Here is a 17124-nt window from a genome sequence, read left to right on the forward strand (position 1 = left end):
GCACAAAATAACACTGTCACCAGTTTTGAAAATGCATGCGCACTGAGAAACCCAAAACTGGCGTATTCACATTTAATGGGTAAAATGCTCGTAAAACAAACTAGGGCTGCAACTAATGATTATTTTAGTAATCAGATTAATCAGTTTGTTTTTTTTACTTACATGTGAGTTTTGCCATTATTTCTTGAAGTGAGTTATTATTAAAAGGACTTTGTCACACAACATCAATGTTTGAGCTTGTAATAAAATTCTGATGTTATATTCTCGTCAAAAACATACCTGGAGTAATGTTTTATTTTATTTTGCACATACATACATCACCGACACACCACAGAGATTTCCATCAGGTTTCACCCAATTATGAGCATTTTTAGATGCCTACAGCAACTATCTCAACCACTGACAACATATTACAGTAAGAGTCCACAAAAGTATTGTAAAGGCCTGACTAAAGTGTAATATGTGATCTTTAATAAGTTATTTTCATGAAAAAAGACACAAACGTGCAGTTTACTGCATTTTATTTTTTTGTGTAAAAACACAGCTTAGATGTGGTTTGACCGAAACAAACTGTCATTAAACTTAAATAAAACAGGGATGAAGTGGAGTCACTTGGTGTTCACAGTTAACAGTTATTTATTTCTATATTTATTTATTTATGTTCATTGTTAGTTGGTTTTACCTTTTCTGTTGTGTTTTGTCTTATCAGGTTCTTTTTGTCTGTTTCTCTAAAACTATATTGTAGCAATATTAGTTATTATTACTTTTGTTGTTGTTGCTATTATTATTATTAATATATAAATAAAAATAAATAAAAAATATTACAATTCGTAATACATTTGACTCTTTTACAACAACAAACTCTAAGCCATTAATTATTTATTATACAGAAAACAAATGCACACAAACTGTGCTGAAATGCAAACAGCTTAATGCTAACTTTAACATTGAAAACGCCATAGACATGCTAACGCATTAGCATCGGCCCCGTTTTTAAGTTATAAAATACATCTATCAACTGTTTTAGAAGACCATAACAGGTCGGATCAATGCTTCACTGGTTCAAAGCAAAGCCACACCCTGCTCTACTTGGGGAGTGTCTGCCAATGTTCTCACGAAGACAGGGAGGAGAAGGACCATGGCTCATGGCAAGCAGTAAACAGAGCGCAGAGGAAGAAAAATTCACACAGTCCCTTCCTCTGCAGTGTGGCGCCATCCACGCAGACATTGCTGCTTTAATTAGCGCAGAATGGGGTGCTGTTTTGACAGTGAGACTATCATATTTCTGCCCCAAAACATGCATGACACCACGTGTGCACGCGTATGTGTGGTTAAATTTTCCAAATGACGGAAATCCGTCGTGGTGACGGAGAACTTTAACCCATGTTGTAGACCCAGCCACCAAATTCTACTGCAAGCTCCCCACCCTCAAGCTTTTCCGATTTCCCTAATCTGGGCAAGGTGACTGTGTCCTTTATTGTGCCCATTATAATGAGTTTACTGACTAGAGAGGTCTTCCAGGCACATCCAACTGGGAGTAGGCCCTGTGGAAGAGGGAATAAATCTTTCAGCTGGCTTTAGAACACCTCAGCATCCCCCAGGAAGAGTTACAGGACTTGGCCAAGGATATGGAAGTGTGGGATGAGCTGACTGTTCTGCTGCCACTGCGACCCAGACCCGAGATAAGCGGCAGGAAATGAATGAATGAATGACTTACATCAGTCTTCTTGCTGTCGTTGTAATCAGCTGAACGGTGGTCCTTCAGCATATTCATGATGCTGTCTCCTTCAGCCCAATCACTGAACACCATCTTACCATGCTGGTAACCTACATCCTGAAGCACATGTTGTACAGAAAGATATTTGAAGTTTCCGTCACTGACAATTAGATTTCTGATATCTACAACTGCATTTTAAGCTGTCGTAATTTTAACTGAGACAGCACGGAATGGTAATTTAATGTAAATTGGTAAACATTACCCCCACACCACAGACAATAAATGAGAAATCACTGTAGATATATTATCTCTCGTGCCACACAAGGACCTTGGGCACAGGCAAAGTGCAACAGCTGCAGCACATCAACAGTGATCACATGCACACTTTAAATAGATTTAAACAAGTGGCATCCAGCATAACAGAATGATGCCATTTTCTTTGTTTTAAAGACTGGTATAAACTTCACGCACAAACTCAGCCACATGGGGTGTGCAGCCCGTACATTCTGAGTGTGGATAAATGAGTAGTGTTGTGTCAGGAAGGACATCTGGCGTAAGAAGGCCACAATAAATATGCCGGTCAGAAATCGACATTTTATAATGGATTGGTCAAGGCCCAGGTTAACAATGTCGACCACCGGTGCCAAACAAAGTTCGGGGACAAACTGGGCTACTGCTGGGCGAAGAAGAAGAAGGAGAAGGAAAACTAGGAAAACTAGGAGGGTGGATGTGAGAGATGGGACTTTGAATGTTGGCAGTATGACTGCTAAAGGGAGAGAGTTGGCTGATATGATGGAAAGGAGAAAGTTCGACATAATGTGTGTGCAAGAGACCAAGTGGAAGGGAAGTAAGGCCAGAAGCATAGGCAGTGGTTTCAAGTATCATGGTGTGGATGAGAGGATAAATTGTGTTAGGGGTATTTTAAAGGATAAGAGTTTGAGAGGTCCTGTGACTTACAGTCCAGCACGACTTATATACAGAAAAAAATCATGACCACAAATTTTCTTTACACTTGAAATGTGAAACACACCATTAAACTGTCATTTAAAATTTAAAAAACCAAGAGTGGTGGAAATTTCCTAACAGGGCTTGATTACTTTCAGCATGTGATTAAAACTGAGTCGGGTCACAGCATTCTTTCAATGAGCGATCATCATGGCGTTACTATTTTGAGTATTTCCTTGTTGGCTCCAGTTAAAATACAATTAGCAGTCGTGCTCACTTCATGTGAATAATTGTCTTTATCAAATAGCAAAGAGTGTCTAATGACACAATGAACTGCGCCATAAAAATGCACAGGAGCAGACATGTCTGTGTGTGTGCAGTGCGCTATTACAGCGCAAATGAACCGACCTTCATGTCTGTGTGTGGGTGTGTACGATGCACTGTCAAAGCACAAATGAACAGACGTTCATGTCTGTGTGCGGTGCACTGTTACAGAGGGCGACTGTTCTCCCCGCCACAGCGCGGGCTTATTAGCACTGATTCTGACCCAAAGTTACGGTGTGGCATAAAATCTGTCCCAAGCTGCCTTGCTTCAGGAAGGAGACCTCGGAACCACCAGAATAAGATCACGAAAGAAAGAAAGAAAGAAAGAAAGATGTTCTTTGTTTTGAAGAAATACAGTAATGTGTTTTTTAAAGACCACACTTTTGAATGAAGACTGACTTTTTTCTACTTGGAAGAAACCTTATTTGGACTTGTTTGAAAATGTAAGACCAATTTATTCATTTATATAGCGCCAAATCACGACAAAGTCGCACCAAGACGCTTCACATAATTCACAACAACACAAATTAATCTAAATTCAAAATTAAAAGCAAGAAAAGCACAGTTAAAAGAAAAAAACACAGTAGAATAAAAAGAAATTACAAAGCAAACACAAACAGATTAAAAAATGAATGATAAGACAGTCTAAAAAAGTGGGTCTTCAGTCTTGATTTAAAAATCTCCACCGTGTCAGACTGCCGAATAACAGCAGGTAGATCATTCCAAAGAGCCGGACCACGGTAGGAGAAGGCTCTATACCCCACAGACTTTTTGTTCATCCTCGGAACACACAGAAGCCCTGCACCCTGCGAATGCAACGGCCTCGCAGGTACGTAGGGCTTAACCAAGTCCGCCAAGTATGAAGGCGCCAGTCCATGAACAATTTTATAAACCAACAATAAAACTTTAAAATCCAATCTGGCAGAAACCGGTAGCCAATGAAGGGATGCCAGAATGGGAGTAATGTGGTCAAACCTTCTACTTTGTGTCAAAATTCTGGCAGCAGCATTCTGCACCAACTGAAGTCCTCGAATGCTAGACTGCGGCAGACCAGAAAATAAAGCATTACAATAATCCAATCTAGAAGAGACAAATGCGTGAATCAGAGTCTCAGCATCAGCCATAGACAGGATGGGGTGAATCTTATTCTTGTTAAAAGACCAGATCTTTTAACAAGAATAAGAAAATTAATGGTGAGTTTATTTCCTAAATGTAATAAAAAAGGAGTTTAAATTACATTTAAATTACGCTGGACATTCACCTCACATATGATTGTCTGTTCAGTGGCTTAAAGAAGCCGTTTATGCTTGTAACAAAATAATTAGCTCTTAGCTTCCAATAGCTAAAGCAGTGTTTTTGTTGTAAATATATAAATGACACCCTGGGTTTTCAAACATTTCATTGTGTAGTACATTCATCTTACATATGATCATCTGAAAGAAGCAGTTTACTCACATTGTGTGCCCTTATAGTGACATTAATTAGCTTGTTAGCTGTGCTCCTTTACACTGTTGGCCTTATAAATGAATAATATGGTGATTGAATCCATTTCACTTCTTCTCGCATGAAGTGATAAATGCAACTTATACTCTGGTGCAACTTGTATGTGTTTTTTTCTCTTAACGAGGCATTTTTGGATCAATGCAACTTATACTGCTGAAAATACAGCATGTTAAGAGTGTGTTGGTCTTTAAGCAACAATTTGACAGGGTGATGAGTGTGAAGTTGGAAACTGAAGGGGGGGGATGAATGTCACCAGTACATATGCCCCACAGGTAGGCTGTGAAATGAAGGAGAAAGATTATTTCAGGAGTGACTTAGATGCATGGAGAGTGTGCCCAAGAAGGAAAGAGTGATGACTGGAGTGGTCTTCAATGGGCATGGGGGTGAAGGGAACAGAGGTGATGAGGAACTAATGGGTAGATATGGTGTCAAGGAGAGGAATGTGGAATGACAGACGATAGTTGATTTTATAAAAAGGATGGAAATGGGTGTGGTGAATATTTACTTTAAGAAAAGGGAGGAGCATAAGGTGACATAAGCATAGAGGAAGGTGCACACAGGTAGACTACATTCCTTGTTGGAGATGCAAATTAAAAGAAATAAACAGGTGATGGCAGGGAAGAATGTAGCTAGATGGCATCGAAAGGTGGTGAAAAAGAGGAAAAGAGTCAGATAGTGGAAGCTGAAGGAGGAAGATTTGTGTGAAATTCAAGGAGGAGGTGAGACAGGCACTGGGTGGAGGTGAAGTGATATTTGACAGTTGGAAAGGGACTGCAGAGGTGGTGAGGGAGACAGCTAGGAAGTGCTCAGTGTGACATCTGGACAGTGGAAGGAAGACAAGGAGACTTGGTGGTGGAATGAAGACATTCAGGAAAATATAAGGAGAAAGAGGTTGATGAAAAAGTAGACAGGAGTACAAAGAAATCTGGAGTAAGGTGAAAAAAGAAATGGCAAAAGCTAAGGAAAGGCATATAGTGAGCTGTACAAGAAGTTGAACATGAACAAAAGAGAAAAGCACTTGTCCTGACCAGCCAGACAAAGGAACAGAGCTGGAAAGGATGTGCAGCAAGTTAGGGTGATAAAGCATGCAGACTGCAATGTGCTTACAAGCAAGGAGAATGTGTTGAGAAGGTGGAGGGGATATTTTGAGGAGCTGATGAATTAAGAAAATGAGAGAGCGTGTCCTTGGGCAAAACACTTAACCCACCTTGTCTGTGTATGTATGAGGTGGCTACACTAGTAGCTTACCACCACCAATGTGTGAATGTGCGAGTGAATGAATAATGCAACTTGTAAAGCACTTTGGGTGTCTTGAAAAGCGCTCTATAAATAAATCCAACTCATTATTATTATTGTAGAGACAGAAGGCTGGACGATGTGGAGAGAGTACATCAGAAAGTGCTGGGGATTAGTAAGGAAGAAGTGAGGGCAGCTATGAAGACGATGAAGAGTGGAAAGGTGGTTGGACCAAATGATATACCAGTGGAGGCATGGAAATGTTTTGGAGAGATGACAGTGGAGTCGTTAACCAGGTTGTTTAAAAAAATCATAGAAAGTGAGAGGATGCATGAGGAGTGGAGAGGAAGTGTACTCGTTGCTATTTTTACGAACAAGGGTGAAGTACAGAACTGCAGTAATTACAGAGGCATGAAGTTGATCAGCCACAACATGAAGTTATGGGAAAGAGTAGTAGACACTAGGCTTAGAAAGGAGGTAAAGATCTATGAACAGCAATATGATTTCATGGTGAGAAAGAGCGCCACAGATGCAATGTTTGCTCTGAGAGTGCTGACGGAAAAGTACAAAGAAGGCCAGAAGGAGTAGAATTATGTGTTGTGGATTTAGAGAAAGCTTATGATAGGGTGCCAAGAGAAGAGTTGTGGTATTGTGTGAGGACATCTGGAGTGACAGAGAAATATGTGCAGATGGCACAGGATATGTACAAGGATAGTGTGTGACAGCGGTGAGATAAGCAGTAGGAATGACAAATGCATTTAAGGTGGATGTGGGATTACACCAAGAATCAGGCTCAGAACCATTTTTTGTTCACAGTGGTGATGGACAGGTTGACGGATGAGATTAGACAGGCAGGAGTCTCCATGAACTATGATATTTGCTGATGACATTGTGATCTATAGTGAGAGCAGAGAGCAGGTTGAGACTAACCTGAAGACATGGAGATATGCTCTGGAGAGAAGGGGAATGAAAGTCAGCAGGAGCAAGACTGAGTACATGTGTGAATCAGAGTGAGCTCGGTGCTCTGTAGTTACAAGGAGTAGAGTTGGTTAAGGTAGATGAGGTTAAATACTTGGGATCAATTATCCAAAGTAGTGGAAAGTGTGGTAGAGAGGTGAAGAATAGAGTGCAGGCAGGGTAGGGTGGGTGGAGAAAGGTGGCAGGAATGATTTGTGACTGAAGAATATCTGCAACAGTGTAGGGCAAAGTCTGCAAGATTTTGACCAGCTATGAGAGTCCAGCTATGTTGGATGGCTTAGAGACTGTGGCACAAACAAAAAGACAGGAGGCAGAGCTGGAGGTGGCAGAGCTGAAGATGTTGTGATTTTTTGGGGTGTGACAAGAATGGACTGGATTAGAAATGAACATATCAGAGGGACAACTCCGGTTGGATAGTTTGGAGACAAAGTCACAGAGGCCAGATTGAGATGGTTTGGACTTGTGCACAGGAGGGACCCAGGGTATACAGAGAGAAGAATGCTGAGGATGGAGCCACCAGACAGGAGGATAAGAGGAAGGCCAAAGAGGAAGTTTCTGGATGTGGTGATGGAGGACATGCAGGTGGTTGGTGTGACAGAAGAACATGCAGAGGACAGGGTGAGATGGAAATGACTGACCTGCTGATGGTACCCCTAATGGGAGTAGCAGAAAGATGATAAACTTCATGCTTGTTTGTGATAAAGGGCTTGTGTAGTATTGTTGGGGTTTTTGCAATACCAGTGCAAATATGCCAAAAGTAAAGTGGATGCAGCGCTGGTGACAAGGTTTAGAAAAAACCCTGTTTGATGTGTACATTTGATGTACTCACATTCCGCACAAACCTATCTAGACTATATGGCACTTTTTTTTACTAGTTTTGGAGGTCCTGCACTCCATCTGTTCCAAAGGGAATTACAGTAAAACTTGAATATAATGGATTGAGGTGGACCAGCAAATTTTGTCTGTTACAATCAAAATCCATTATTTGTATAAAACGGACAAAATCCGCTATATGTATAAAATGTATATATAATGTATAAAGCCATTTTTTGCTAAGTCCACTGTGGAGTGGTACATTGAATCCTATAGCCTGATTTATGCTTCTGCAACACCGTGGCCATGCAATGGCACCGATATGCACGTGACCCTTTAAAGTTCTCCGTCGCGTCTTTATGCAATTTGCCGCAGGAACAGCAACTGGATTAATTTGTCCCTCAATGAGATCGACTTCTTTATGCAATCATCAATCTCCAAACCAATGATATGGTACGTCCAATTTCCTCTATGAATTGCAGGTCATTTGAGCATCTTCTTCTGACTCCATGTTGTGAAGTTGGTCGTATTTGCGGACTTTTATGCCAAATACGAGGTCTATTAGGTAATAAACTGACCCTTTTATTTTTTTTTTTAACTATATGGATTTGAATGACGTGCGATTACACCAGTCATGCTTGAACCCTCGTGCACATGCGTGAGTTTTTTCACGCGTGTCGGTGACGTCATTTCCCTGTGGGCAGGCCTTGAGTGAGATGTGGTCCCGCCCTCTCGGCTGAATTCCTTTGTTTCACACGCTGCTCGAGACGGCGCGCGTTGCTTTATCAAAATTTTTTCTGGACCTGTGAGGAATATCCGAGTGGACACTATTCGAGAAATTAAGCTGGTTTTCGGTGAAAAGTTTAACGGCTGATGAGAGATTATGGGGTGTTTCTGTCGCTGTAAGGACTTCCCACGGAGCAGAACGTCGTGCAGAGCTTCCAGGCGCCATCGTCGGCCTGTTTCGACCTGAAAACATCCTAATTTAAGGCTTAATTCACCCAGGACGTCGTGAGAGAACAGAGAAGATTCAGAAGAGGCCTGCATGAGGACTTTATGCAGACATTCCACTGTTTAAGGACATTTTGTAATGAAAGACGTGCGCGCAAATTGGCTCCGTGTTGAAAACCATTTGTAAAATTCAGGCGGCTTTTGATGGCTTTCAACAAGTGAGTAACTGAGAAATTGTTTAACAGCTTGGGCATGTTCCATCTTGCCCGTTAAGGTTTCCAACTGAGGTGTTTTTTCTGTCGCGACCCCCCGCGGTCGGGTCCGGCCCGACGTGCGACTCTGCCCGCACGTTCTTTCATTACAAAATGTCCGTTAACAATGGAATGTCCGAATAAACTCCTCATGCCGACTTCTTCTGAAAGTTCTCTGTTCTCTGACGACTTACTGGGTCAACAGAGCCTGAAATGTGAAGTTTTCAACTTGAAATGGCAAGACGCTGCCGCCTCGAAGCGCAGATCGCCGTCAGGCGCCGTGGTCCGTCCTTAAAGCGATACTACCAGACCAAAATCTCTCATCAGCCGTTAAAATTTTTACCGAAAACCAGCTGAATTTATCGAATGGTGTCCACTCAGTTGTGCCTTACAGTTTTGAAAAAATTTTGATGAAACAAAGCAGCAGTCTCTGAGCCATTCCTAAACAATGAAAAAAACGACGAGAGGGTGGGCGACTCCTCACTCAAAGACTACCCACAGGCGAATGACGTAACCGACAGGCATGAAAAAACTCTTGCATGCCCACGAGGGTTCAAGCATGTCTGATGTAATCACACGTGATTCAAATCCATATGGTTTTTGAAAAAAATAATATGGTCGGATACTTTTCTAATAGACCTTGTATATTTGATCCATGACTGAAATCGGCGGGTGCACTGCAAAAACTTTTAAAATATAACGGGAGAGGAAGGAATGAAACCAGACCAATCACAGCCCTTTGCGGTGTCAATCATTTAGCATGTGCACGTCAGGCTCCGGGGAGGGTTCACAGTCATGCAGAGGGCTCTGATCTAGTTGTAAAGTGGTTGGGTTCGTCATACCCAGGGATATGTGTAAAACTTAACATCATATTACAGTGCAGGCAGCAAGCAGCATTTTGCTAATAACCACTGGCCTTGAATTTCACCCTGCCTCATTTCGGTGCAGGTTCTGAGCACGGTTTAAAAAAAAATAAAAAAAACACCTGGGCTTTTAATCATGGAAATATGTTACCCACTTTCCTTGAATCGGCAGGTGTCAGTGCTGAACTTCATTTCATACCTCTGTTGCAACTGGGTACATCCAGACTGCTCTGTCCGGTACACACAAGGGGTTTTTAATGGAAATACACTGCGATGGGACGGGACGTTTTGTCAATGTCAACGAAAATCCGTGATACAAAATCCGGTATATACGAGGGCTGTCCATAAAGTATAGGTCCTTTTTATTTTTTTCAAAAACTATATGGATTTCATTCATATGTTTTTACGTCAGACATGCTTGAACCCTCGTGCGCATGCGTGAGTTTTTCCACGCCTGTCGGTGACGTCATTCGCCTGTGAGCATTCCTTGTGGGAGGAGTCGTCCAGCCCCGCGTCGGGACGGAAAAACACCTCCGTGTTGATAACCATTTGTAAAATCCAGGCGGCTTTTGATGACTTTCAGTGGAGTGAGTATATGAGAAATTGTTTAACAGCTGGACATGTTCCAACTTGTCCTTAAGGCTTCCAACGGAGGTGTTTTTCCTGTGGCGGAGCATCGCGGCGGCTGCGAGCCGACGCTGCAATCCGCCCGCACGTCTTTCATTAAAAAAATCTCCTTTAACAGTGGAATATCCGGATAAAATGCTGAAACCGACTTCTTCTGAAACTTCTCTGTTCTCTCACGACGTCCTGGATCAATAGAGCCTGAAATGTGGAGGTTTCCAGCTTGAAACAGGCTGACGACGGCGCCTGGGAGTGCTGCACGACGTCTCGCTCCGTGGGAAGTCCTTAAAGCGACAGTATCACCTCAAAATCTCTCATCAGCCGTTAAAATTTTCACCGAAAACCAGCTTCATTTTTCGAACCATGTCCACTTCGATGTGAAAAACTCACGCATGCGCACGAGGGTTCAAGCATGTCTGACATAAAAACATATGAATGAAATCCATATAGTTTTTGAAAAAAATAAAAAGGACCTATCCTTTATGGACAGCCCTCGTACGCTGTTTATTGTATGGAAACCATACAAAAGCATTTGGACTTTTGCTTTTGTCCGCTGAGTGCGAATATCCAGTTTTTTATATAACTGGCTGAGTGGATCCTTGTCATTTGATTGGTGCTTTGTATGTCACATGACATGGATTAATTCATCCCATCTGTGTTGCATTGCATTAGTGCAGCTTGGTTCCATTTAGAGTGCAAATTTGGTTCCATATGTTTGGTACCATTGCACTCTGCACACACACGTACTCGTGCACGCACGTCATCGCGCATGAGATCGTGCGCACACGTGCGCCCACACTCGTGCGTACACGCACGCACAACTCCACTGTGCTGCCTGGAGGCTGTAAGCAGGAAGAGAGAAGAAAAGCTGGACTCATTTCTGACGTGATTTTTTTTTTTCCCTGCACTGAGGACATATACAGTCGACCGAGCCTGTTGCGAGTGTGCGCGCGCGGGGGACAACAACATGATGATTTGATTGAGCTAACTGATGCTGCTACACACACACACACACAAAATCCACTCCGCTGTAAGCCGTCTGGATGCATGAAGGTCTGTTCACATGAAACGCTGATGTGATTTTTAGCTGGACTGAGGAACTACACAAAGTCTTTTTTTATGGAAGTCCGAAGTCAGTGCACAGCATCACTTGACTACACGTTACAGTGGAACACCAAAATGTAAGTCCCTTTTCTGTTGTTTATAAATTAATAAAATATCAAATGACAAGGATCTATTTTAGCCATTATATAAAACAAATAATGAATGTTTTTACATTCTTTCAATGGAATGAATATTTATCTTTCACCTCATGAAATATTCGTACCATTGAACTCATAAACATTCATTATTTGTATAATATGATGGTGGTTTAGGTGTTACTGTATATGGTGAAAAACAGGGGCACAACGTACACAAAAATCACAATTTTTCTGAATCACTATATGACTACAATGTAAACAAAAAAACAAAAAAAAAAAACAACATTAAAGATCACCCCAGCTCATTTTTGCAACTGTGGGATTGAATAGTATGGAGCCCTAGAAGTGTCAATGCAAAATGTTTTGCATGTTTGCACTACATTCTGTGCTCGTTTTACTACATTGTGCGCTCATTTTGCTCAATTGTGCTCTCATTTTACTGTAGTGTGCGCTCATTTTAAGCATTGTAAAATGAAGGCACAATTTAGTAAAATGAGGGCACAATTTCTAAAACAAGTGCACGATTGAGTAAAACAAGGTTAAGATTTAGTGAACATTGTTATAGAACATTGTGTTCATGATCTACTTAAACGTGGCCGCAATTTGTAAAACGTGCACTCAATTGTTTTGACACATGTAAACATGAGCATGTCATAGTATATTTGAGATCTTGATCTACTAACCACAGGTGACCTTGCTACAAAGAGTAGAAGTCTGCTATACACCGTCACCACCTAATGGTGAAAACAAAAAAAGCTTTATCATCACTTACCAATATGAACTGTAATGTGTATAACTGTAAAGCCTATAATGTGCTCACATTTTATTAATTTGAGGGCTAAGGGAAACATGCTCACCAATTATCACACACAGAAAAAATATCACTTTAAGTGACCTCTCCCAGGTTCTGTAGAATAGTCTTCCAGATTGTTACAAAATGTTATTTTCTTGAAATCTTGTGAAATGTGTTTCAAAAATAAATACCACCTATACTCTGATGGGATATATACCCATTTCCTCTTCATTGCACAATTTTTGACAGATATGACTTAGTCTGCATGCCATGTTAGCACCTGAGGCACTAACATGACACAGAAACCAAAGCACCAAACTCTGTGTTCCAATTTGGTTCAGAAAACACAGATGGTAGTGGAACCAGTGGCATGTTGGAAACAGTGCTGAAAATGAGTGAGCAGAGTTGCAGCAGCTGAATCTGTCACTACGTTTACATGCAGCCAATAACCCTTTCATAACCCTTTCATAACCGGAATATTAGCAATAACACGGTTGCGCACGGCCATGTAAACACCAGCAAAATCCCGAATATGCTCATATTCCGGTTTTTAAAAACCTGAATAAGACCCCTGGGTTACTCCTTTTCTAACCCGAATATCAGGTCATATAAACGCGCATCGGGATATCCCCATAGAAAGGATCATTATTTTGTGTTCTGCACATGTCCTATCCGCAAGGAATCTTGGTCTTTTGAGTATGGCAACTACTTGTATGCGGCGCGCACAACCCACCGGACACCACTGAAGCAGAGATAAACAGCGCATTGTGTTCTGCGTCCTTATCAGGCGGGCCGGTCGCAGCACCGGTCGGCATCACCGCAATTGCTCTCACTGCCTCCGATGCGCTTACTGAGTCTGCGGGCTCGGTAAACGCCGCAGCGGGCCACTCGCACTGCCCCCCTCTCTGCTGTGCGGAGCTGCGCCAACTCTGGCAACAGGTCCAGAGACTACGCTCGCGGGAAAATCCACAGCGCCGCAGCGTCTCGGTATACCGCAGCTGCAGAGCTCCGTGGCCATGACTTGGATTCTTTGCGGGTCCTGCATCCGTACCCCCGGAGGCAGTGAGCGAAGGGAGAGCATGCGCATTGTGTTCTGCGTGTGTCTGTTTATAATCTTCTCGCCCAGAAGAAAAAAGAGAGTGTTTACACAGGAGAGAAAAGTGAGAAAATGTTAATGCCTGTTTGAGAAAAGTGTATAAAGTGTGTAGTGAGGGGTTTTACAGCCTTAAAACATCTATAATAATTGTAAAAACTAACGCTGACTACTTCGCGGATTTCGCCTATTGCGGGTTATTTTTAGAACGTAAATCCTGCGATAAACGAGGGACCACTGTACTTCATTAGTATCGTGAAAGACATGAATATAATGTCTTTAATTGATGGCAGAAAGTACTGAGATAGCGACATTTACAAGAAGGTGGCCGAAAAGTTACGCAAAGCAGGATTTGCACAAACGTCAGACTAAATCAAACACCGGTGGAAGACATGCATTGCTGGTTAGATGGGGATATTCCAAATGATACCAATGACCATGTATACAGGAGTAACTCTGTCTGCTTAAGCATGTAAACGGGTTATTCCTAATGACTCAGAAACCGGAATACTGACCTTAACCCGAATCTTAACGGCATGTAAACGTAGTCTGTGTTGCAGCAGAAACTCATTGCAGTGACTTTTAATAAGTAGTTCAGCGTCTTTTCTTTGTTGCACCACATTTCTGTAGATTTGGTGTATTTTTATAGTTAAACATAAATTATTGTTAAGACCATGATAATGGCAATAATTAATAAAGAACGCAGCTCAGTGTTGAATGGTGACAAGAGAGAGAGAATCAATCTGACAAGAACATGGTTAGTAAACGGCTTCATAAATCAAATGCAAACAAAAGGACTACTTTCCATGTGCCTGTCTGAACAAGTCCAGACATGTCCCCCTGTGCCAACATTAATACAATATTTAAAAGAATATATAAAAGAAGGCAATGTTAAAAGATGGCCAATATATGAGGTTCAATGATCCTCTGCTGTACCTACCACAATCCAAACATTAAAATCTGAATAAGCAGTAGTTTTTACAGCAATACTGATGGAAATTTTGTATATGCCTTCCTTGTGATCGCAGTGAATGTCCAAATCAATCAGCCATATTGAGGAAATAACTCACAAAGATCTCATCAAACTTGCCGAAGTCCATGGTCTTGAAGCGGTCGATGGGTGGTCTAATGTACTCACAGTAGGCACTCTTCTTCACCACCTCTAACTGCCGCACACAGGACACATAGGCTAATCGAGACTGGATTTCTGCCATGTCAGGAACCTGGAGGACAGGAAGGTGACAGGCCATACAGACCACACATTGAAACGTGATACGGGAGCGATGCGTCAAAAATGCAATGCTTCTCATTAAAAAAAATGGGTTTTAGAACGTTGTGTCAAGCATTTAACGTCCTGAACACGTTCAGTGTGAATTATCCCTCTTGCTCGGTGAGTCATCAGGTGCATTTCTGGAAAACGTCTTACTCTGCATTTCTTGGTGCACTGAAGTGCATTTTAGGAAAAGCAGAAAGATTTACATACGATGTACAGAGAGGAGAGGACACACTTCACCCCGGAACTCTTAATTTTTTTTGAGAGTGTCAGATTTTGGATGCTAAAATCCAAACTGACGCTGCCTCTGCTGTCTGTGTCGCAGGATGCTATTTTACTGCTGCTGTGAATGTGCACGTGGAGCGTCTCCACAACCCTGTTTTTACAGACTGCCTGAACATGCAGATGGAAAAAGTTAGAATACGTTATTTTCAGAAGATAATGGATCTTCTACTGAACATGCCAGAATCATGAGAGAACTTTGTGAACAACTGACGGCGGAGCTGCTGTGGAAGCACACCAAAATAGTGATGATTGGAGAGCGAGCCACTTTTGGAAGTGGCTGAGTGTCTAGCAGCCATGGCTCATGGTCACTATGCTGGACACACCTGTCCACACCAGCTGAGATGATCCTTTTTCTTCTTCTTCTTCTAAATCAGGATAATGGGAAAATGTCTCATGCTAGCAGCTGTGGCCAGCCCCTGTGCACAGAGGTGGGATTAATCACAGCGGGGTCGTGTGATTAAGGACATCTCTCCACAGGAGGATGGAGTGGATCTGGACATTATTCTCTGGCTGGCAATTGCATGTGATCTGTGCATGATGACTTCTTTTGATGATGTAGACTTTGTGAGTGCCCTGTTCAGTTTTTTCCTTTTGTTTTTTATTCTTGTCAGTGGAGCTTTGCTGTTTTTATTTTACTTTGAGAGAGTCTGTCAGATTTTGGATATCAATGTGTTCAGAGTCTGTTCTCTGTACCAGAGTAGCACGCTATTTTAAACCCCGTTATAGCTACCACCGTGAACATGCAGGCGGAAGTCTTCACTGTTTTTCAGGTTGCCTGATCACACAGATGTACTTCTTAGATTTTTCAGTTATATCGATGACAATACTTAAAAGCTTGGACCAAGTTGAGCCTCTAACGGAGACTGTTTTTAACAGGCTGCATTCATAATGGACGTGCACACGCACTAAGCCTTCTCATAGTGGAGAGCGACTGCTGCTTTTACTGTGACTTCATCAAAATTAACAGTTATCACTTAAAAATAAGTCATCATAACACAACATCACACTTATATATACTTTGCAGTTTACATGCATTTCCTCAAAGCTACACTCAACAAAAATATAAACGCAACACTTTTGGTTTTGCTCCCATTTTGTATGAGATGAACTCAAAGATGTAAAACTTTTTCCACATACACAATATCACCATTTCCCTCAAATATTGTTCACAAACCAGTCTAAATCTGTGATAGTGAGCACTTCTCCTTTGCTGAGATAATCCATCCCACCTCACAGGTGTGCCATATCAAGATGCTGATTAGACACCATGATTAGTGCACAGTTGTGCCTTAGACTGCCCACAATAAAAGGCCACTCTGAAAGGTGCAGTTTTATCACACAGCACAATGCCACAGATGTCGCAAGATTTGAGGGAGCGTGCAATTGGCATGCTGACAGCAGGAATGTCAACCAGAGCTGTTGCTCGTGTATTGAATGTTCATTGCTCTACCATAAGCCGTCTCCAAAGGCGTTTCAGAGAATTTGGCAGTACATCCAACCAGCCTCACAACCGCAGACCACGTGTAACCACACCAGCCCAGGACCTCCACATCCAGCATGTTCACCTCCAAGATCGTCTGAGACCAGCCACACGGACAGCTGCTGAAGCAATCGGTTTGCATAACCAAAGAATTTCTGCACAAACTGTCAGAAACCGTCTCAGGGAAGCTCATCTGCATGCTTGTCGTCCTCATCGGGGTCTCGACCTGACTCCAGTTCGTCGTTGTAACCGACTTGAGTGGGCAAATGCTCACATTCGCTGGCGTTTGGCACGTTGGAGAGGTGTTCTCTTCACGGATGAATCCCGGTTCACACTGTTCAGGGCAGATGGCAGACAGCGTGTGTGGCGTCATGTAGATGAGCGGTTTTCTGATGTCAATGTTGTGGATCGAGTGGCCCATGGTGGCGGTGGGGTTATGGTATGGGCAGGCGTCTGTTATGGACGAAGAACACAGGTGCATTTTATTGATGGCATTTTGAATGCACAGAGATACCGTGATGAGATCCTGAGGCCCATTGTTGTGCCATACATCCAAGAACATCACCTCATGTTGCAGCAGGATAATGCACGGCCCCATGTTGCAAGGATCTGTACACAATTCTTGGAAGCTGAAAATGTCCCAGTTCTTGCATGGCCGGCATACTCACCGGACATGTCACCCATTGAGCATGTTTGGGATGCTCTGGACCGGCGTATACGACAGCGTGTACCAGTTCTTTGCACAGCCATTGAAGAGGAGGGGACCAACATTCCACAGGCCACAATTGACAAC

General features: G+C 42.3%; 1 protein-coding gene across 3 annotated transcripts in view; it reads right to left on the minus strand.

Moving 5' to 3' along the window:
• Positions 1-17124, minus strand: part of pnpla6 (patatin-like phospholipase domain containing 6) — a 224248-nt gene that overhangs the window by 12087 nt on the left and 195037 nt on the right. For all 3 annotated transcript variants that reach the window (XM_034187299.1, XM_034187301.1, XM_034187298.1), the window contains 2 exons: positions 14364-14516; positions 1718-1834 (listed from right to left, as the gene is read on the minus strand). In XM_034187299.1, the coding sequence (XP_034043190.1) occupies positions 1718-1834; positions 14364-14516 (270 nt within the window). The remainder of the gene's footprint in view (positions 1-1717; positions 1835-14363; positions 14517-17124) is intronic.

Source organism: Thalassophryne amazonica, chromosome 15 (assembly GCF_902500255.1).
Source record: "Thalassophryne amazonica chromosome 15, fThaAma1.1, whole genome shotgun sequence".
Taxonomy (NCBI): domain Eukaryota; kingdom Metazoa; phylum Chordata; class Actinopteri; order Batrachoidiformes; family Batrachoididae; genus Thalassophryne; species Thalassophryne amazonica.